Below are 24,234 nucleotides of genomic sequence, written 5' to 3'. Positions count from 1 at the left end.
TCTCCCATGTAAGGTTAGACTAGAGATCTCTTATAATAAGGTTATATTCAAAATCCTCCAAGCTAGGCTTCAGCATTATGTGAATCAAGAACTTCCAGGTGTTCAAGCTGGATTTAGAAAAGGCAGAGGAATCATAGATCAAATTGCCAACATCCACTGGATCATAGAGAAAGCAAGAGAATTCCAGAAAAACATCTACCTCTGTTTCATTGACTATGCTAAAGCCTTTGACTGTGTGGATCAAAGCAAACTGTGGAAAACTCTTAAAGAGGTGGGAATACCAGACCATCTTACCTGTCTCCTGAGAAACTTGTATGTGGGTCAAGAAGCAACAATTAGAACCCTGTATCAAACAACTGACTGGTTCAGGATTGAGAAAGGAGTATGATAAGGCTGTTTATTGTCAGTCAACCTGTATCTTTAACCTATACACAGAGCACATTATGCAAAATGCTGGGCTGGATGAACTACAAACTGGAATCAAGATTGCCGGGAGAAATATCAACAACCTCAGATATGCAGATGATGCCACTCTAATGGCAGAAAGCAAAGAGGAACTAAAGAGCCTCTTGATGAGGGTGAAGGAGAGTGAAAAAGCCAGCTTAAAACTCAATATTAAAAGAATTAAGATCATGGCATCTGGTCCCATCACTTAGCGGCAAATAAAAAGGGGAAAAGGTGGAAGCAGTGACAGATTTCCTCTCCTTGGGCTCTAAAATCAGTGTGGATGCTGACTGCAGCCATGAAATCAGAAGACGATTGCTTCTTGGCAGGAAGCTATGACAAACCTAGACAGTGTGTTAAAAAGCAGACATCACTTTCCCGACAAACGTCTGTCTAGTCAAGGCTATGTATGGTCTTTCCAGTAGCCATGTACGGATGTTAGTGCTGGACCATAAAGAAGGCAGAGCACCAAAGAATTGATGCTTTTGAACTGTGGTGCTGGAGAAGACTCTTGACTGTCCCTTGGACAGCAGAGACCAAACCAGTCAATCCTAAAGGAGATCAACCCTGAATAGTCTGGAAGGACTGATGCAGAAGCGCCAATACTTTGGCCACCTGATGCAAAGAACTGATTGATTGGGAAACACCCTGATGCTGGGAAAAACTGAAGGCAGAAGAGGGAGACAGAGGATCAGATGGTTGGATGGCATCACTGATTCAATGGACGAGTTTGAGCAAATGCCAGGAAATGGTGAAGGGACAGGGAAGGCTGGTGTGCTGGAATCCCTGGGGTTGCCAAGAGCTGGACACGACATGGCGACTACACAATAAAATCCCAATTCACTTATTTTTCACCAGCAGTTGCAAGAAACTTGTAAATATTGACTTGGCATAAACAGAGGTGAGTTTGTATTGTCCATCGTCTCTTCACTTCTTTTCATTCTAGACCAGTCAGACCTTGCCATCATCTTGGGCATGTTCTCATAGCAGATGAATCAAAGTGGTGAATGTAGCACAGAAAGTGAAGTATAAATGTGGGAAAACAGGCCTTCACCATTCCAGAGGAAGAGACTGGGGTGGTTAAATTTGGTGCTGCAAGGAGCTTTCCCCCAAACCTCATCATTGTCACAGGAAAGGCTGCAGGGGATGTGTACTGGGAGGGGCTCCCTGAAGGCCCATCTCTCAAATATATATTCTCTGTGTCTTTATTCTCTCCCTTCCCTGCCTCCTGTCCCCAGCTTTTCCCTTCAGCAAACAGAACAGAGTACCTGGACTACTCATCACTGAGACCCACAGTACCATTTCCACCCTTTCATTTAAGGACGCAAACCGCTGTCAAACACCTGGGGTTTCTTGGATTCCTTTTTCCCTCCTCCACCATTTAAACATCATATCCTTTGCTACCACTTCAGATGTTCATGATCTGTTTGTTTCTCTTCTCTTGATGCACAGTAGATGCTCAATAAAACTTGTTACTGACTACACCCTAACAGCCTTCCCGGACACCCACAGAGCTCCTAAGTGGTCCTTCTCACCTCTAGTCTTGACCCTTCTGGCAGTTCTCCATGATGCCAGTCAGAAAGATCTAATATGCTAATCCGATCACTTCATTTCCATGCTTAAGACTCCTTCGTGGCCCTAAGGATAAAGTCTAAACTTCCAGGGCAACCCAGGCCCTTCAGGATGGATTCCTATCTTCTCTCTTAGCCTTTCCAGCCTTTTCATCATTCTGTGTGGGTGGCCCTCTCCAGTTTATATCCTCCCCTCTGGGGCTTGCCAACAACCTGGGTTGGGGTGAAGCCCTCCTTCAGTGATGGTCATTAGACTATAAACCTCCTTGAGGTGCAAAACAGATCATATTAACTTCAGTCCAGTGTCTGGCCAACAGCAGAGGCTCTCTGAATGTCTGTAGAAAGCATGCATGTGCCCAGCATGTTCATGTCCGTTTTACTGAACTCTGCTGGTCCTTCCTTAGGGAGGCAGCACAAACACGTGGAGTGGACAGCAGGTAAGGAAGACAGGATGGAAATTAAAATTCTAAAAGCCCTCCAACTAAGACATAGAATAATTTACACTTTGAATTACTACTTCTCATTTCTCTTTGCTTTTATAACATACTATTATTCATATGTATAATTTCATGATCAAGATCTAACTTCTACTTATAAAAAATATAAAGATCATTTATATACTTCCATATTACTTCCCAGGTGGCACTAGTAGGAATCTGCCTGCCAATGCAGGAGATGCAACAGATGCAGGTTGAATCCCTGGGTCAGGAAGATCTCCTGGAGGAGGAAATGGCAACCCACTCCAGTATTCTTGCCTGCAGAATCCCATGGATGGAGGAGCCCTACAGTCCATGGGGCCACAAAGAGTTGAACACGACCGAGCACACACACACACACAGATGTTACTTTCACATTAATAAGCGATTAGGGACTTTCCTGGCAGTCCAGTGGTTAAGGCTCTTTGCTAAACCAGGAGTCAGACAAGACTGAGCACACGCATGCACAGATCAGACATGACTGAGTAGGACGCATGGGTAACCTAAGATCCCCCATGTCAAGCAGCGCAGTCAAAAAAATCAGGTGGTTCAAGTGTAGAAGCTGGTTATTGTATAACTGATTACGCAATTTTATCATGGGATACAGGAAAGTACCTCAGTATCTGGAAGGACTAAATTCAAGGGCCCTGTGAACTACTTATGAGTTACGTAAAGTTCCGGGATGGTGGAACACATCTCCTATTGTGCCCGTCATGCCAGGTGGGAAGTCCTGAATTGTTCTTTCTCTTCCTTTCCCTGGTGGTTTTAAAGAGATTTGGGAATACAGAGCTACAGTAATAAATAATTTTTCTTTTACTTTTGAAATAAAAGCGAGGCATATTAGTTTAATTCAGTTTCACTTAGATGAAGCAGCTGTCTTGGCAGCAAGAGGTAATGCCTTACATATAATAATTAACATTACTTTTAGAAAAATGTAACTCTGTGTCACTGCTAGGCAGACCTTTTCTCTTGGGCATTTTTTTTAAAGGAAATAAAATTATATTTTAAAATATTAAAGAAACAAGCCAGAAATTGTAATGCCCCAGTGAATCCTGAAAATTTATTATTTGGGAGAATATCAGATATTGATCCTTTGTTTTACAGCTCATGATAATAATCAGAAAATATACATTTTGAAATGACAGTCAAAAGAAAAGAAATAATTACATATAATACAGATTACAGGTATTTTACTTGTACATAAGCAAAGCAGTACTAAAAGCATACTTATGGGTTCATAGTAGGTGAACATGGCAATTTTCTGTTTAAAGCTGCAGCAACTCAAATCCTCTTCGGGTCAATAAAGAAAGACAGATTGAGAAATACATTTAGGGCTTATCACTGTGTCTGGCTGTAAACCTATTTTTTTAACCTTTCCCCTCCCCCCATATATATATATGTATATACTTTATTGCCTTTATATTTCTGCTGGTTTAATATAATTAGTATACTAAATAGTTATCTGCATTTATTTGGTTTCTAAAAATATATAAAATGCACTGGAATAGAGCTCCTGCAGCTTTCAAGCAGTCACTGTCCTGGCATCGAAAGCTTATTCTGGAAACGTAAAGCAGCAATACTGAATCAATAGTGATTGTTTTGTCTTCTCCATACAGCTGATGGCCTTCAACCCAAACTGAAAAACACTGCAGCAAACAGCATAAACATGCAACTTAAAAACCAAAACTGACATAATATAAAAGTAAGACTGAACGAGCTAAATTTTAATACAATATGGACTAATAAAGACAACTTTAGGTAGGAGAGGGATGTGAACACAGCACTGTTATTTACATATAAATTAAGGCCCAATTTTTCAAAGGCAATGTACACAGGGAACGGTCCATCTGCTCATGCCCTTTGCACACCTGAAGTCAAGAGTTTCTTTTTCCTTTTCCATGTTATTTCCTCAATCTGTTATTATAGTTCTAACTTGGAAAGGTGTTCACAGAAGTGGATTTAAATGACGTTTCTTTTCTTGAAAGGCCACTTTGCTCTTATTCACAAAGAAAATATTCTTTTAGTGCAGGTACAACATGTATTTATGTTCTGGAAGCGAGTGCTTTTTTGTTCTTCTTACACATTGTTAATATTCACATTTCACACCGTAAGTTCTATGTTTTTACTATCTTAGTCTTGTTTTAGCTCTCATCTACAGTTAATTTGAACTACAGAAACTGATGACTAGCTCAGTGATGGCTGAGGGAATTAATTAATTGGGTAACTCCTATTAACACCAACCGAAATCTCACATATAAATTCCCCATGCATCAGGGGAAAAAAAAAAAAAGCTAACCAAAATATTTCATCAGAAAAAAAAGGACTGAGGCAACCCACTACAGATCATTCTCTGAGGATGACAAACACTCCAAAGGGTCAAATGTACTAATACTATTTTAAATTATCCCTTGGTAAGGAAAAAAAAATCTTCTAATGTATTTAATACCTGTAGAAAATCACAATAAAACAACTTTCAGTGTAATAATAATTAAAAAAAACTTATAATCTAATTTAGTATTCAGAAACTGAATATTCCCCCAGATGCAAAATTTTCTATTTAGCATTTTTGCATACCAGTGCCCACTTCCCCTCTCTGAAATATATCCAAAGATGTGGTACTTAATCTAACTCATTATATTTACAATAGATAAAAATGATCAGAAATAGACTAAGATATTTTTAAGATGTTCTAGGGAGATGAGTTTTTTTTCCTCTATTTTAAAAAAAGGCTTAGAAAAGATTTCTTAGAGATGTACTTCCAGAAGTTATATAACTGATTAAAAAGTACAGTTGCTCATTGTATTAATCAAATTCACATTTATATAATCTTCTTATCTAGGAAATAGTATTTCTATCTGTAATTAGGTCTGTGAAGATTATTTGGCAGCTTGAAAATTCAGATGAACTGTCAGGATCCGGCCAGCCTTTCTTTAAAGTTATTAGGTTAATGCTGATAATAATTGACAACAATTAAGTTGGACCCTGACTTTGTGTTTTTCTTGGTATGCCCAGGCATCTTTGCAATGAAAAATTGCAAAGTCTAATATGTCTTCAGTTTAACGTTTTGATTTAAATAGAAGGTAATCAATTTATAAAAATTGTTTTTCTTTGTGAATAAGATCTCAATTCTCTGAACAACAATAACAAAATGACCCAGTATAGAATGGAACCTTTTAAAAATAAGGCATATATCGGGCATACATAAACCATTATTATCAGAAAATCTACAAATTATTTTGATTTTTTAATTCTAATTTTTAAATATATATAGATATGAAATAACTATTACAAACTGAGAGCAAATGTGTATAGGTTGTGGTTATTTAGGTAAGAATCATTGATTTATCAAGTTTTTTTTGAAAAACAGTATAATGGCAAGGTCAACTTGATAATTCTAAGAACCCAAAGAAAATATCTTTAGTTGAGGTCTGCCATTTAGCTGGACTAGAAAAGGCAACTATGCATTATTACTTTCAGTTCAGAAGCTTCTATATATTGTCATAGCCATTCTTAAAAATTTTCACTGGAAACCTAAATATAGCAGCATTCTTAGCATTCATTAAACCAAAAATAAGTCAAATATGTTTAAAACATCCAAAGTTGCCCTCATGCATAGCGTATAACTTACATCTTTTTATTGTTACCATGGCATTAATATACTAACCCACTGTTATTCTGTTGCATGTCAATAATACAGACAATATGTTTTCCTCAGAATTAAAAACTATTTTAAATTTTAGAATAAAGTCTAAATTATATTGTACCAAATTCTGATCAGAGGGAATGTAAAAATGGCTAGGTATCTGACCACATCCATCCAGATAATCTGGTGCATCTCAGTTAGGTCAGTACTCATGGGAGGGGTGTTGACTCATTTTTGGTTTTATAAATAAGAAAATATATGCACAAAGGGAGCTTCATGTCCTGTAAAAGTCGAACTGAAAATTAATGAAAACAAACACTGAATTTAACTTTATTACCTTAGTAAAAAGTACCTAACTCCAATCTACTTTCTGTCTAAATGACTGGAGAAATTGCAACCGTTTATAATATATACAGTAAATTATGTGCAAGCAATAACTTATCCAGGGTGCTTTCAGCAATAGACCATACATACAAAGTGGGTTATTTTAAAAAATATATCACTTAAAGCAACCTTCCTGAAAATATACTCAGACATCTCTAATGTGTCTATTATGGCAACTCTGAGGATCCATGAGACTAAAATAAAAGGCAGGGCAGAAACAAAACACATCATGTTATGGGAAACCCCATGCCTGTTTGGAGAGATATTCAACAAGTATATTTTTATTCAACAGTGTCTGAAGCACTGCAAACATTTTAAACATATATATATAAAATTTACTTCATGAAAATATTTCCATTTTTGTATGCGGTCATTCCTATGCTGGAAATACTGTAAAGGAAAGATTAAACTTCAGATTAAAAAGAAAACCTGAATTCTCTCACCTAATTAAGCAGTGGCTAGGATGGGTTCACGATGGCAGAGCATCCTATGACACTCGTGGAGCTGTAAATCAGCAATGCGTGGAGTCTGGCGACATGCACACAAAGTCATTATCACACGGTATGTAATGTAATTCAGTCACAGGATAAGTATTAATAAAAAATATTAAAACATCAACATTCACTCATTAATTGATTACATGGAATAAATAAACTAAGTCAGTCACATATTTCTCTTCACTCTTAAGTCACGGTTTTATTTATGTATGCACACTGTATAATACTTTCCTAATGCTCTCAAAATGCTACAAATAAAAATGAAGGCTTGGCATTACAGCTGCTGGACAAAAACGTCAACACTGTGGATGTGTGAAAACACAGTTTCTTTGTTCTTTAGCATCAGTGCACAGGGTATGGCTCCAAGTGGTATGCAACTTAGGACAGAAAAAAGATACGGTGGCTTGTGAAATAGATCCTCTGTTCATCATTGGCACAAAATCAAAGGAGGAATAATCTTCACCGTCCTTGGTACCTTTACTGGATCTCCACCCTGAAGACAGGTAGTGTTATACATATATGCCTTCAGGGTTAAAACCAGATGAGATAGGATTCTGTAGAATACGCAGGTTACTGGGGAGCTGCCGAGAGGAGCCAGGCCGCTTCAGGGACCCAGACTGGAATGGTGCCTCTAAACAAGAAACAGAGAAAGTCATTTGATGTTTGCACCAGTGACCTGGATATGAGAAATCAGAACTCTCCCTGTTCTCAAGAACCAAGTGATACAGAGTAATGACTGCGCCCCCATAGGTTCTAGGTGAGAGGACAGGCTGAGTCTGCTTGACCCTCTCAGTTGATAAAATAGTTTCCAGTCATCTGAGGAGTTCATGATCTTTTGAAAAAGGTGAGTGCTGTGCCTCTCTTTCTGGGTTGTTCATATCATATGCATAGGCAGATTTAGAACTGTCTTTTAAATACCAGCACAAATTAATAACAAAGACTTTTAGGAGAGGAAGAAGGGGCCTTAGGAACAGAGAGAAGTTACCACTCAATTTAATAGACCATGGCTCACACATATTTCAGGAAAAGTTTGCAAGGAAACAGTTTAAAATTAATGATAGGATATCTACCCATCTAAGTAAATAAATAACATAAATATTATTGATTCCTCCCAGAAAAAATTTTCTTTAAGTGACCCAAGAATCAGCTTTGAGTAGTAGGAGAATGTTGCAACCAAATGTAAGCAGTTTATTCAAAGTTAACAGTGAACATCAAGTTTTGAAAAAATAGTTTCTCAAATCTTACCCCTTTCTATGTCTGCATGCAAGGCCTCCACTTCAATGGGTTCCGCTGGCAGAACGGTGACTTTCGTCCCTGTCTGCTGGATAAACTGCTGGAGGTTGACTTGCCGCAGCTCTTTGGTCAACTGCTCCAATTCTTGTTCTTTGTCCTAGACGGAAGTTAAATTTTTTCTAAAATTTGAGGATTCACTATTGGCCAGCCACAGACATCCTGGTCACTGTCTACCTGCTACAGGCTTAAATGTGGGATGCTCACTTTCACAAGAGTGCTTGTAACAAACCCGGTTTATATTGACATACTGGGCCGAGGAGGTCAAGCTCACTCTGTGGCATGGGCCAAAAAATAGGCAAATAAAAGACAACAGCTTCTTCAGTTTGTGCTTTTAAATGTCATGCCTTCCTCTGCTAGGAGTACACTAGGAGCTGATGAAATAAATCTGTGTCTACAGACTTTCATGAATAAAATACTGGATTCCATCTATCCCAGTGTTTACAGCAATCTTGCTAAGCTCTTCATAACTATACTTCCCCATTATCTACTTCATAATAAGTGTTAGTCAATCAGTTGTGTCTGACTCTTTGTGACCCCATGGTGTGTAGCCCATCAGGCTCCTCTGTCCATGGAATTCTCAAGGCAAGAATACTGGAATGGGTTGCCATTTCCTTCTCCAGGGGATCTTCCTGACCCAGGTATTGAACCCAGGTCTCCACATTGCAGGCAGACTCTTTACTGACTGAGCCACAAGGGAAGCCCATCTACTTGATAATATACAGCAAAATTAATAGTCATTTGGTTCATGAGATTTGGGCTCCTTGTTTTTTTTAAAACTGTTTTTAAGTTTTCATGAAATGCTTTACTGAGATTTATGTTAGAGCACAAGGAAAGCAAGATTTCCACTATGGGGTTTTTAAATCCTTGACAAGCAGGTCTGTGAACTGAAGAGCTCTAAAGTAAGAAGACCAAGCTTGTATGGCCAGAAAGCTCCAAAAGCAAGGAGAGGCATTCTGTTATTCAAATGGACTTTCTTCTCTTTCTCTCTTAGGGCACTGTTAAGGAAAAGCAGCAGGGCCTCATCTAAGCTGGGTGAGTCTGAAGGACCAGTAAGGGTAGGGAAGAGAAAAGAGAAAGGAATGGTTGTTTTTTGCTACTTTGAGTGTAGGGGGTACTTGGAGATATCTGAGTAATTTGATTCTCAGATACTTTTCACAGGAAGTGGGGTTTACTAATAACAATTTTCATAAATTAGTATGTAATATCAAGGTAATATCATTTCCAAATGTACCCTTAAGTGTCTAAATAAAGGGTTGACAGAGGATGAGAAGGTTGTATGGCATCACAGACTCAATGGATGTGAGTTTGAGCAAACTCCGGGAGATGGTGAAGGACAGGGAAGCCTGGCATGCTGCAGCCCATGGGGTTGCAAAAAAGTCGAACACAACTGAGCAACTGAACAGAACAGTACAATACTGACCAATCATAGGTTAACAACCTTCTATTACTGAGAAATTCCTGATTTTCCAAATTTCGGTGGTAGTTCTACCTCTTACCGTAATGAATTGCAGAGACAGGAAATCCTATCAGTTCTTCCTGAAACCTCAGCTTTCTCTGCTTGTGGAACTGTTCCTCCTCTAAAGCATCTCTTCTCAAACTCCAATGTGCACGGGCGCTATTTGGAGATGCTGTTACTACACACAGTCTGAATTTCTAACCATTGTGCCCTGAAGCCTCACGGTTCACTCTCTGATCCATGATTACAGAGCTTCTAAGCCAGCACTGTCCAAAAAATGAGCCCCTGAACATATGTGCTACTGAGCACTTGAAAAGAAGCCAAATATGACTAAAACAGAAATTTAACTTTATTTAATATTTTTAAACAGCTTTATTGAATATTATTTAACTTCAGTTTAAATGTAAGTGGCCAGGGACTTCCCTGGCACTGCAGTGGTTAAGTGTGGTTTCTGTCCCTGGTATGCCTCCTGACCAAAACACTAAAAATAAATAAATAAATAAAACAGAAGCAATACTGTAACAAACTCAAAAAGGACTTTAAAAATGGTCCACATCCCCCCCAAAAAAATCTTTAAAAAAATGTTAAGTAACCATTTTATAATCAATTGTGTCTCATTTCAGCTGTTAGAAACTGATACCTCTTTGCAACTCCCATAACATTTACCACCACACTGTCTTTCCAAGAATAGGCATCCAAGAAATATAAGCTGAGTGATCATGGTCTGAGTGTAAAATACAAATGTTCCTGTATGCGGTTTAGAGATGGGAAAAAGTCAGGGAGGAACCTGCCCTCTGGAGAGGAGAGAAGACGTGGTTAGCAACAAAGGAGAGGCGATTAGATACGCAGACAGCTAGCCACACAGCCTTTGTGAACCACTTCTCCGTGATCCCTTTAGCTTTGGTTTCCCTACCGTTACAAGGAGGAGGTCAGATTCACTACCTCCTCATTAGCACCCACACCTGCTCTGAGGTTCTCATCTCCTGTCTCCAATTACCTAGTGCTTCCACTACCACAGTTAGAAAGCTGCTTCCATGGAAAAGGACCTGTGGCTCCAGCTCTCATCTTTGGTTTAGTCTCCTTTCTTAGCATTGTCATAAGTCACAGAAATTCTAAGAAACTTATAAACCAAGGTAGCTTTCTAACTCTAAATGTAAGGGAAAATGAATAATCATTAAAGAAGATGCCAAAAGATATTCTTTTAAACAGATTAAAAAAAAAACATTCTTTTTATAAAAAGGTTCTTACCTGTAATCGTTTTGTGGCTTGGCCAAGAGATCTTTCCACAGCTTTAATACCATTTTCCAGCCTTAAACTCTGCTGGCCTTGAATGTCAATTTCCCCTCTGACCTTACCGATCTTGCCTTTAACCTCTTCTTCATTTACTTGTGCCTCTTGGACTTCCCGTTGCAATTTTTCTGCTTCAAGACCACTTTCCATAGTCTGAATTTGAGCCAAATAGTCCTTTAACTTGCTTTCACATTCTGTTATTTTCTGTCTTATTTCTTGAAGTTGATCTTTCAGCTGTTTTTCATTTTCCTGTTCAATCTGTAATTCATTTTCCCAAAACTCTTCCTCTTCAATTTCTACATCATTTCTTTTGATCTTTTGCTCCAGGCGGACAATTTCCTCTTCAAGGTTAGAATTATATTTTTGCTCCCAAAATCGTATTTCTATTTCATTTGATTCTAGCTCTTTCTCAATGGATTGGAGCTTCTCGGTCTGCAAACGGATCAGCTTCTTCAACTCATCTGCGGTTGTTTTGCAGTTATTCAGCACCTTTTGCTTAAATTCAGTTTCTTTACCTTTTCCAAAAATGTCCATTAATCCTTTGGCACCTCCTGTAAATGTTAATGATTTCCTTTTAGGTTCTCTCCTTTTGATTGTTTTGTCAATCTGAGGCCTCAGTTTAGCTAAGGGGGGCAAACTCTGCCTGTACAAAGTTCTTTCAGGAATTCGAGCCACACTATCCGACGTGGGTCGCTCACTGAGAGACGGCCCTGTGCGACGTAAGATCAGCTGTACATCGCTAGCATACTGCCCCCATTTGTTTAAGGATATGATAGGATTTTCATGAGGTGCTAAGTGCCTTTCAGTATCTCTCCATTTCTCTATAAGTGTGTACCTTCCAGTTCGACCTAGATAAAAAAGACAAAAATAAATTTTCAAGATGAGATATGTAATAGCTAAAATAATGCCTCCAAACAGAGGACCTATTGGATAATTGTGTTTTTTCAATAAGTATCACATTCCAGTCTATGATGCCTTTAAAACTTCACTCGAAGATACCCAACTCCTTAAGATATGTAACACATAAAATATGGGATGTGAATTGCATATACCCTTCAGACTTGCTTTAGAAAATCATCTTTATACTTTAAACCTCAATGAGAATCTTAACCTATCTTCCTGTCTGACTGCCCCGACCTCGTTTGGGGCAAGACCTCCTGTTGAAACTAAGGAGATCACTAGCGAGTCCTGCTGGAAGCCAGGACCTGGTTCCAGGAACCAGGAAGGACTTCAGAACTCGAGCAAATGTCTACTTGGTGAATCCCGCTAATTTCCCTGCACATCAGGACTTGGGAAGCTTGGGGCCCCTGTTTCTCTTCCTGAAGGGAGACATGGAGCCAATGGAGGGCCTGCTACTCAGCTAACAGGCATTGGACAGGCCTTTCCTCTGCCCCCACCTTCCTGTACACCTGTGGCAAATAAAAAAAAAATCACCTCAATGAAAACAACCCTTCAAAACAATTTCATATAAAAAGTGGGACCTGAAGAGAAGTCCTGTTCACTTTTGATAAATAATAACTTCAAAGAGTCTTTAAAAAAAAATTAACAAGGCAAAATGATACTATTAAAGAGCAAAAATAGAATAAAATTATATTTATACTAAAATATACTGAATATAACAGTAATTATGGAAGATAAAGATTCAGAAGACTTTATGTCACTAGTTTGAATACACTTCCTAAATATTTCCATTTAAGATGTGTGGGTCAGATGGATATTAATTTGTGAAAAATGTCCATTAGACATCTGAAACTAATGTTATATATCAATGAAAGTGAAAGTTGCACAGTTGTGTCTGACTCTTTACAACCCCATCAACTGTAGCCTGCCAGGCTCCTCTGTCCATGGAATTCTCCAGGCCAGACTACTGGAGTGGGTAGCCATTCCTTTCTCCAGGGGAATCTTCCCAACCCAGGGATCGAACCCAGGTCTCCCTGAGCCACCAGGGAAGCCCCTATATATCAATGATATCTCAATTTTAAAAAGTATCCATTAATAGTTAATATTATTATCAGAAAACCTCACCCTGCCATCTAGCAATGATAATACTGGCATATACAGCTACAGATTTATTTTCTGTGTCTTCTTTTTTAATTTCATGAACTTCTGGACCAGGAGCAGTATTTCCTCAACTACTGGTCCAATAAATGGAAATCTGGATCTGTCACATATGAACATCCACATATGCAATTCAAAAGCTGAAAAATGACATTGCTCTAAGTATATGTGTATGATCTTCTTTAAGGAAACCTGAATTTTGGATGCAGCTGAAAACCTGGAAGATTTGAAAGCAAACAGACTGGAGTTTTAATCTTGGGTAGATTACTGAATGGATGAGCAGCATTCTGTCACTTCTACGATGGGGAGGGCAGTAGCACCTCACCGGTTCTGACAGTCGGTGTGTATGTCCAACTCTTTGCGACCCCATGGACCGCAGCCCGCCAGGTTCCTCTATCCATGGGATTTTCCAGGCAAGAATACTGGAGCAGGTTGCATTTCCTACTCCAGGGGACCTTCCCAACCCAGGGATCGAACCCACGTCTCTGTGCCTCCTGCACTGGCAGGCAGATTCTTTATCACTAGCGTCATTAGTTGTTACTATTATCGAAATACCTGGGCAAACAAGGAGACTGAAATGTCTTTGCACCCTGGATTTGGCTTTCTGGAATAAAAATGTTCTTAACATTTTCAGGTTAAAAATGACTGTAATTACCCGCAGAAAAACCACATGACCAATCTTCAAGGTTAAACTCGTTCCACATATATACACTGCTTCAAAGATCACAGCACTTTGTGTTCCTGGCTCTGGTGTCTGTCAGCAACTTTTATTTAGGATCTCTCTCCTGCCACCTGGACCCCATGTCCTCACCAGTCTATATGAAGGGTTAGACAAGACCAGTAGAATGTTCTCTAATCCTACCAGGCCATGAAGTGTCTTTAAAAAGAAAACTGAATAATTACACTGTATGAACAAAATTAAAAATTTTAAGGCCTGTAACTGAGTCATAATTCTATATAAAGCTGATTCTTCCAATGCTTAATGGTACTGCTACTCCATGAGAATACCTTGGTAGATTATTTAATATTACTTTTACTGCCAGCTTTTCCTTTCTCTTAAATAATGCATATTTAGTGCAATTAGGCAAAAAAAGTACATCCAGCAACATAAAAAAGCTTTTTAAGAGGTAAATGAATTAATACTTTGATTTTATTATAGAAATTGGGTTTTAGATATTTTATGTAAGAGTTAAATCCCATAATTATTGTTTTTAATACCTATTCTTGGCAAGGTCTTACAGAATCTGAATACTTCATTTAGACAGATTCCAATTCTTCCTGCAGAACTCCTTTTAGTGCAGTTTATTAAATGGATACATTTAGTTCTGCCTTGTATACTATCTCAATGTAGCCTAAGACAAATAAAAAGGAATATCTATCTATCTGTGGCATTTGTAGTTTAAAGCTTTTGGCTACCTGGGTCTGAATGCTATAATCTGTAATGATAAATAAAATACTGGCTACACTTTAGAAGAGTTGAAGCAATTGAGTATAATCCCAAGAATCATTAACTTCATATAATGAGGAAAATCACAAAGATTTTAGTGCATTAGGGGAATCTCACTGTATAAGTGACATCATTAAAAGGAGGTAACAGATGACTTTTCACCTAATTTAAAGCGGAATACACGACTATGAAGTAATATGAAGTTTTAGAAATATATACCCAAATATATACTCAAATATTCAAATATGAGTCATCCAGAAGCATTATGCCCTTATTTCAACCATTTAAAAAGAGTAGCAACTATTGTTTTAGAAACAATTTTAGGAAATTTCTTAGAGACAAAAAGTAAAATCATTTAAAAGTGTCACATCTTATTATTTATTCAACAAATATACACTGAACAGACATTTATCAGAAATAGTGTCAGGCCATGAGAATATATTCAATTAAACACCCTGATTATAAATGCTCTGCAGAAATTTTAGTTTTAACTGACATTTTATTTTTTCTCTAGTATCAAATTCTCCTTACTCCAAAGATGAATAACGTATGTTCTTCAAAAGAACATGACAGAGACCTAGTACTGATTTCTTATGAATTTAATGCTAACATATCCTCCTGTTTCTGGACATATTATAAGTAATTTCAGTTAACATCGGACTTATTCTATATCTGTAGTGAAAAATCTATGCTGTCTGACTCAGTTTTTCTGACAATACTTTGCCCCTTGAGTTATAAACATTTTGAAATTAGTTAGTGAACCTAATTAATTCATTCCGTAATGGTTTAGAATTCTTACAATAAACATTGCTCTGTAACAGAACTTACATTGTATCATATATATAAATACACACACACACACACACACACACACACACATATACACATATGGTCTCTTCCCTGGTGGCTCAGGTGGTACAGAATCTGCCTGCAATGCCGGAGACCTGGGTTCAATCCCTGGGTTGGGAAGACTCTCTGGAGAAGGGAATGGCACCCCCATGGGATTTCCCAGGCAAGAAAACTGGAGTGGGTTGCTTCACAGAGGGATCTTCCTGACCCAGGAATCAAACCTGAGTCTCCTGCACTGGAAGACGGATTATATACATACATACATATATATATATATATATTATATATTATATAAATTTTCTAGTGATATGCAAGTATTCTGCAAATCTGTCAGTCATTTTCTATAGGTCCTGCATGTAGCTATTAAGATAACTTACCATAGAGTATTTCTTATGATGACATGACACAGTATAACCTGGCAGCTAGCTGTGCATTCAACACATTGTTATTCATTCACAGTATATCTTTCCAGTGTGTTGATGAGACTATCACATAATCACAGAATTACTGCATATTAATTTAGGGCTTACTTAGGGTTTTATTACAAATTTGCTACCATTAAAAATAATGAACATTTATTGATTTCATAATGATTAACATTGAGTATGTCCCCTATATGCTAGGCTTTGTGTTGGTTACTTTACATAAATAGTATTAACCAAAATAACAGCTAACACATCAATATAAACCACTAAGTTTTGGGGGACTGTTTATTAATGCAGTGTAATCTTACCCATCCTGACTGATGCATGTTGTGAATTACATGTGTTCACATTCGTTAAAATCTTTTAGGGATGTGGAAAATATAGAAGATACTTAGAATTATGGCTGATACACTATACTATTGCTATAAATATAAAAACTGTAAAAGATGATCCTGGTTATAAAAAAGCCATATATTTTACTACTAAGGATTTTTAGTTTTCGCTTCAATGTAATTCAGTCGGTAACTATATTTTCTAACAGTTGTCCACTGGGATTATAGAGGATATAAATAATGCAGTATAACAGTAGTTAACAGTGGGGTTCTTGAACCAGACTTCTGGTTTGAATCCCAGGATGCTCCTTACCAGCTACTGGAGCTTGGGCAAGTCATTTAAGATCTCTGTGCCTTGCTCCATCACCTCCAAAACAGGGGTCAAACAGGGCTCTTCTCATAAGACTGTTGTGAGGATTAAATGATGTGGAAAATTTAATTCCCAATTCAATAGTGAAAAGTGAGACTTTAACTATGAAGCTTTATGGAGAGTGAAATCTTTTTTTTTAAAGCTCATCTGTAGGTACATAGAAAGCACTGCTTGTAATGTTTACTTCTAGGAAGCAAGGTCATGAGCGATTCTTTTACCGTCCTTGTGTTTTGCTAAACTTCAAAACAGTCTACAATAGATAGTGCCACTTTGTAAGCAGATACAAAATTAACCAATTCATAATTTTCTAAAATTGATCATTTATATATGAAATTAAGAGTTAAATGTGATGATACATTATTTTCTTTACCTTCTAAAGGATCATAGAATCTTACAGATGAATAGGACATTAGGTGGTCACCAAGTTCAGTCGTACTGTACAGTTCGGCCTGCACCAATTTCAACCAAGTTCACAGAGCCTTTAAAAAATTCGTTCATTTATTCTCAAGTATGTGTGAGTGTCTACTACATGCCAGACACGGTTTTAAGCTATGGCAATAAGGAATAAGCAAACAGTGGCAGGCAATACACAGCACATGGATGAATGAATGTAGGTCTACTGTCCGTTATCCAACAGCTTTAAGGTCAGATATGCTAAAAATTAAGAATTTTTTGGATGACAGAAAGGTAGCAGAGTGCTTTCCTGCAAGTCCACAGTCAAACATATTGAAAATTCTTAAGTAAAATATAGCAATTTCATGCCAAATTTAATAAATATAGATTAAAAACAGCCTCAGCTTCATATCAAATCCGATCAGTTTTTACTCCCAAATGAGTTCAAGGTATACAGGTATGGCTAACAAACTAACTAGGATTAAACTTTAGGGTTTCAGAATTTTTTAGGTTTCAAAAATGTGGATAATGGATTGTGGCCTATAGGTAATGTTTCGGGGTACAATAGAGAAAAATAGAGTACAGCAGATGGGGAGTATGCACGTGTGTGTGGATATGTGTGCGCAGGTGTGCATGGATGGGCAGTCAGGGAGGGGCTCTGAGATAAGATGGCATTTAAGAGACCTACTTTGAAGCTTTTGCATAGCAAATGAAACAGAAACAAAATGAAGAGCAACCCACAGATTGGAAGAATATATTTGCACATGATGTGACCAACAAGGGATTAGTCTCCAAAATTTACAAACATCAGCATCAAAACAAACAACCCAGTCAACAAGTGGGCAGAAGATCTAAACAGACATTTCTCCAAAGAACACATACCAATGGCCAATAGGTACATGAAAGATGTTTGATATGGCTAATGATTAGGGAAATGCAAATCAAAACTACAAGGAGATATCACTTCACACCAGTCAGAATAACAATCATCAAAAAATCCACAAATAATAAATGATGGAGAGGTTGTAGAAAGGGAACCCTCCCACCCTGTTGGTGGGTATGTAAATTGGTACTGACAATATGGAGAAAAGTATGGCGGTTCCTTAAAAAACTAAACATAGAGCTACCTAGAGCTACCATATAACCTTGCACTCCCACTCCTGGGCATATATCTGGAGAAAAACATGATCTAAAAGGATACATGCACCCCAGTGTTCACTGCGGCACTGTTTACATTAGCCAAGACAAGGAAGCAACCTAAATGTCCACTGACAGAGGAATGGATAAGGAAGATGTGGTACGTGTATATAATGGAATATTACTCAGCCATTAAAATGAAATAATGCCACTTGCAGCAACAGGATATACTAGAGATTGTCATATTGAAAGAAGTCAGAGAAGGAGAAATATCCTATGACAACCCTTATATGTGGAATCTTTATATTTAAAATGAATAACCAACAAGAACCTACTGTATAGCACAGGGAACTCTGCTCAATGTTATGTGCCAGCCTGGATGGGAGGGGAGCTTGGGGGAGAATGGATACATGTATATGTTTGGCTGAGTCCCTTTGCTGTTCACCTGAAACTATCACAACATTGCTAATCAGCTGCGAAAGTGAAAGTCGCTCAGTTGTGTCCGACTCTTTGCAATCCCATGGACTATACAGTCCATGGAATTCTCCAGGCCAGAATACTGGAGTGGGTAGCCTTTCCCTTCTCTAGGGGATCTTCCCAACCCAGGGATTGAACCAGGGTCTCCTGCACTGCAGGTGGATTCTTTACCAACTGAGCTATATTCCAAAACAGAATAAAAAGTTAAAAGAAAAAGACTCAGTGCTAGCCAAAAATAAATAAGTAAATAAAATTATTAAAAAATATTTTTAAAAAGATGACATTTAAGCAGTGAGCCAAGGAAGTGAATTTGGAAGATATCTGCGTGCACAGTATTCTCAGCAAAGAGAAGAAGAGATACAAAGACTAAGGCAGAAATGTCTCTGATATGTTTAAGAGGAAAGCAATCAACAGTGAGTGAGACTGTGGGTAGAGCAGGGATTCATCTAGGGCCCTGAAAACCAGTGCATGGACTTTAAAATTTTCTGAGTGAGTGGTGACTATTAAGGGGTTTTGAGCAGAACACTGATGATAATGTGCATTTTCAAAGTATTACTTTAAAATAAATCTGTTGAGAATAGGCTGGAGGGGATAAGAATGACACAGGGAAATGAGCTGGAAGGCCACCGCAAAAATCTGAGTGAGTCATGATGGCAGCTTATATCCAGTGTTAGTGGCTATGGGGAGGAGCAACACGATCCTGGATATACACTGAAGGTAGTGTGGGCAGGACTTGTTGATGGATTAGTTGTAAGGTATTAGAAAATAATCAAAGATAATACAAAGATTTTAGATCTAATCAATTAAAAGAAAGTGTTACTGGTCTGCAATTCTGGACTCAGCCCCTCATCTTTGAGGTGCAAGTGGGGTCATTTTGACCTCAGCAATATGTGAACTGTGAACTTCCATTTGTTCAAGCTGGTTTTAGAAAAAGCAGAGGAACCAGAGATCAAATTGCCAATATTCGCTGGATCATCGAAAAAGCAAGAGAATTCCAGAAAAACATATATTTCTGCTTTATTGACTATGCCAAAGCCTTTGACTGTGTGGATCACAATAAACTGTGGAAAGTTCTTAAAGAGATGGGAATACCAGACCACCTGACCTGCCTCTTGAGAAACCTGTATGCAGGTCAGGAAGCAACAGTTAGAATTGGACATGGAACAACAGACTGGTTCAAAATAGGAAAAGGAGTACGTCAAGGCTGTACGTTGTCACCCTGCTTATTTAACTTATATGCAGAGTACATCATGAGAAACACTGGGCTGGAGGAAGCACAAGCTGGAATCAAGATTGCCGGGAGAAATATCAATAACCTCAGATATGCAGATGATACCACCCTTATGGCAGAAAGTGAAGAAGAACTAAAGAGCCTCTTGATGAAAGTGAAAGAGGAGAGTGAAAAAGCTGGCTTAAAGCTCAACATTCAGAAAACTAAGATCATGGCATCCAGTCCCATCACTTCATGGCAAATAGATGGGAAAACAGTGGAAACAGTGGCTGACTTTATTATTCTGGGCTCCAAAATCACTGCAGATGGTGACTGCAGCCATGAACTTAAAAGACGCTTACTCCTTGGAAGGAAAGTTATGACCAACCCAGACAGCACATTAAAAAGCAGAGATATTACTTTGTCAACAAAGGTCTGTCTAGTCAAGGCTATGGCTTTTTCAGTAGTCAAGTATGGATGTGAGAGTTGGACGATAAAGAAAGCTGAGCACTGAAGAATTGATGCTTTTGAACTGTGGTATTGGAGAAGACTCTTGAGAGTCCCTTGGACTGCAAGGAGATCCAACCAGTCCATCCTAAAGGAAATCAGTCCTGGGTGTTCACTGGAAGGACTGATGTTGAAGCTGAAACTCCAATACTTTGGCCACCTGATGTGAAAAGCTGACTCATTTGAAAACACCCTGATACTGGGAAAGATTGAAGGCAGGAGGAGAAGGGGACGACAGAGGACGAGATGGTTGGATGGCATCACTGAATCAATGGACATGGGTTTGGGTAGGCTCCGGGAGCTGGTGATGGACAGGGAGGCCTGGCGTGCTGTGGTTCATGGGGTCGCAGAGTCGGACATGACTGAGTGACTGAACTGAACTGAACTGAACTGAGGAGGCCCTTGGGCTCCTTTGGCCCCACCACAGTGAAGGCAGGACCCGCAAGGTGGAGGAAGAAGTAGAGGTCGTGAGGCAGGTCTGTGAGACCTTGTCCAGGGTCCTACAGAGAGCCCCTTGCTGGCCTTTGGGGCTCGGCCTGCAGGCTGAGGTGGGATGGGGTGCAGGAGGCCCTGCCTGCTGATGCACATTTTGTATTTACTTCTTCCTGTTTTTCTTTCTTCCCCTTGCTCCTCCTTTAGCTTCTCCTTTAATATTACAATTAAAATTTTTTATTTGGGAAAAAAAAAGCAAGCATCCTCATTTGTGGAGCTGAGAAGGAAGAAATATGAGGATAGGCAATAGATGGAACACAAAGCTTGGGTTTTGACATTTTTAGTCTAGATAGCAATTAGTCATATTACTACAATAGCTAGTAGCCACTAGCCACATTTAAACTTTAATTAAACATTCAATTCCTCAGTTACACTAGCCACACTTCAAGTACATAATAGCTGCATGTGGCTCAAGGCTACCGCACTGGACATACAGGCACAGAACATCACCATCCTTGCAGAAAGGTCTAGGGGGCACCACTGTTCTAGAAACTCTTTTATCGAGCACCTGCTTCAGGAAAAGCAATGGTATAAGAACAAGCAGGACCTCCACACTTTGAAGGAACTTTCAGAGAAGAGAAAGAAATATTAACAAATAGTAAAACCAGAGTTCAGTATAAAATGTGTTTGTTTGAGAACTGATTCTGTTGGGGCAAACTCTAAGAAACGTGGCTTCTTAGAACAGTCCACGCCACCTTGGGCCCCCAGCTCCAGTCAATTTGTTTCTATTAAATGCTAGCTCTGGCCCACAAGAGCTTCCCTTGTGGCTCATCTGGTAAAGAATCTGCCTGCAATGCGGGAGACCTGGGTTCAACCCCTGGGTTGGGAAGATCCCCTGGAGAAGGGAAAGGCTACCCACTCCAGTATTCTGGCCTGGAGAATCCCATGGCCTGTATAGGCCAAGGGATCGCAAAGAGTCAGACATGGCTGAGCGACTTTCACTTTCACTGGCCCCAAATGAAAAAGATAGGAGGACAAGAAGTGGGAACAGAGAAAAACTCTGAATCTTCAGTACTTTCACTGGCACTAGGCAACAAAGCAGTATGAATCAGAAAACCTTTCCCTTAGTCTCCTTGATTTCTTCCTCTTCTCTTCCTCTCTAATCTTTTGTAAGCTGTACTTTAAGTTCTAAGCCACTTGAGGGGAGAAGTATCTTCTTTTCATATTTTTTGTTTGTGATTTTATCAAAGCAAATGCATTTTCTCAACTATAACTTGAGACAGATGAGTTGTCAAAGGTTTTCTGTTTCATGTACAGTTTTAAGAAGCAGTTTGAATTCTGAAATAATGGCATTTCTGGGATAGTTTATGGGAAAACCAAGGTTGAGTATTTACAATTGGGAATGTTTCAGAAAGCCCAGGGTGTACAGTGACCAAACACAGTGCACTCCTGCCGGGCAGTTTAATCACTTCACGCCAATTAAGTGTGTCATCGTGGTTTCACTTTTAGTTACTGTCTTATAATTTTAGAAAGTGTTCGATTTCTACCACCCAAATATAACCTGTCAAATATCAGAGCAGAAAGGATTTTCATCTATACTAGTAGATAACATTTAAAATCTTTTATCAAGGGACTTCTCTGGTGGTGTAGTGGTTGGGAGTTTGCCTTCCAATGCAAGCGCCATGGGTTCGATCCCTGGTCAGGGAACTAGAAGCCCACATGCTGCAGGGCAACTAAGCCCATGCATTCCAACTACTGAAGCCTCGAACTTGGAGCCTGCATGCTGCAAAGAAAGATCCTGCCTGCAGCAACCAAGAGCCGATGCAGCCAAATAAATATTTTAAATAAATCTTTTATCAAATTATGGTTTGTCTTAAGGTCTTTTCTAACTTAATTTGATTGATCAGTATTAACAACATTGAGTCAGAAACTGTTAGCTGTTATATATATTTGCAGATTGTCAACTGTGTACATGTTTTTATATCTTGATGGTTTCCTGAAAGCAATTTTAGCTATCCAGAAAAACTCAATAATCCCTAATCATATGTATAGTGCCCCTATATGAGGCAAATAAGTGGACTTAAACCCAAGAAGCTATCCTATAGGTTGCTTCACTGTAAATTTTTTAGAAACATCTGCAGTTTTGCTCAGTCCATATGCTGCTATTAGTGTAACTAAACTTTTACTATGTGAAGCCACAGAGATTTCTCCAGGTGCTTGTTATGGCATAAATTTCCCTAATTAATGAGTCCTCTATTATTTTTTTATAGTAGAAATAAGGTCAAAATACAGGAACATTTTCATTTAATGTTTAGACTTGGAGTATCAATAACTCTCATGACAAGGGAGATAAATATCTAAGTGTGCATCAGAAGCATGCATCAGAAGCATGCTGAACATGAGGCTGAGAAAATCTCATGGTACAACAGAGGTGGGGATCAACAGTTGAATCATCTCTCAGGTGAATTCTAAATTCAATGAAGTATTTATGAATCAGAAAAAGAGTTGCTTAGCCAGGTATGGAAAAATGTCATAAAGCCTCTTGTACTCAAGTTGTCAGCTTTTCAAAATAGTTCTGGACTGAGTTACTGAGAAAGCAAAATTAGGGGACAGGTTCAGTTAAAGCTTCTTTTTAGCTTATCCACAAACAAGTATCCTTTTTAGTCCAAACGGATAAACACACACCTGGTACATCTGGACAGTTTCGCCTTGAAATTCTGTGTAGAGAACATGGTTACCAATTGAACAAAGGCAGCTTATTATAGTCTTCAACTACTCTGACTTTTCTAAAAACCGCTGCTGCTGCTGCTGCTGCTAAGTCATGTCAGTCGTGTCCGACTCTGTGCGACCCCCGAGATGGCAGCCCACCGGGCTCCTGTCCCTGGGATTCTCCAGGCAAGAATACTGGAGTGGGTTGCCATTTCCCTCTCCAGTGCATGAAAGTGAAAAGTGAAAGTGAAGTCACTTAGTCATGTCCGACTCTTCGCGACCTCATGGACTGTAGCCTACTAGGCTCCTCCGTCCATGGGACTTCCCAGGCAAGAGTACTGGAGTGGGTTGCCATTGCCTTCTCCGTCTTGTTGTTTTTTAACCACTGTCCATGGCTTGATTCTCAAATATAACAAAAGAAACTTAGATTTGATACTTGCTAATTCTAGTTTTCACTAAGAAAGATAATAAACCAACAATACTAAACATTTATTCCAAATAAATTATGTTTTTAAATTAGTTTTTTAAAGGGGGCGATGACTAAGTTGTAAAGAATATGAGATAAAATTAAATGCCTTAATTTCCTCCTCTCTAATAACTAAATTTATGTCTGCAAACATAACAGTAGTGTCAAATGTAAGAAAATTTCAAGGGATGTGAAAGCCAGCACTCTCAGCATTGTTTTAATATATGAGTGTGCTATACAGTGTTTCGGAGAAGGCGATGGCACCCCTCTCCAGTACTCTTGCCTGGAAAACCCCATGGACAGAGGAGCCTGGTGGGCTGCAGTCCATGGGGTCGCTAAGGGTCGGACACGACTGAGCAACTTCACTT

General features: G+C 38.8%; 1 protein-coding gene across 5 annotated transcripts in view; it reads right to left on the bottom strand.

Moving 5' to 3' along the window:
* Window positions 1–3,523: 3,523 nt before the first annotated feature.
* Window positions 3,524–24,234, bottom strand: part of RASSF8 (Ras association domain family member 8) — a 112,531-nt gene continuing 91,820 nt past the window's right edge. For all 5 annotated transcript variants that reach the window (XM_055572289.1, XM_055572279.1, XM_055572268.1 and 2 more), the window contains 3 exons: window positions 11,013–11,902; window positions 8,261–8,405; window positions 3,524–7,646 (listed from right to left, as the gene is read on the bottom strand). In XM_055572289.1, coding sequence (XP_055428264.1) covers window positions 7,525–7,646; window positions 8,261–8,405; window positions 11,013–11,902 — 1,157 coding nt within the window. In that variant the 3' untranslated portion in view covers window positions 3,524–7,524. The remainder of the gene's footprint in view (window positions 7,647–8,260; window positions 8,406–11,012; window positions 11,903–24,234) is intronic.

This window comes from Bubalus kerabau, chromosome 1 (genome assembly GCF_029407905.1).
Source record: "Bubalus kerabau isolate K-KA32 ecotype Philippines breed swamp buffalo chromosome 1, PCC_UOA_SB_1v2, whole genome shotgun sequence".
Lineage (NCBI taxonomy): Eukaryota > Metazoa > Chordata > Mammalia > Artiodactyla > Bovidae > Bubalus > Bubalus kerabau.
The sequence above is the reverse complement of the archived record's forward strand: the minus strand, read 5'-3'. Positions and strand labels throughout refer to the sequence as shown.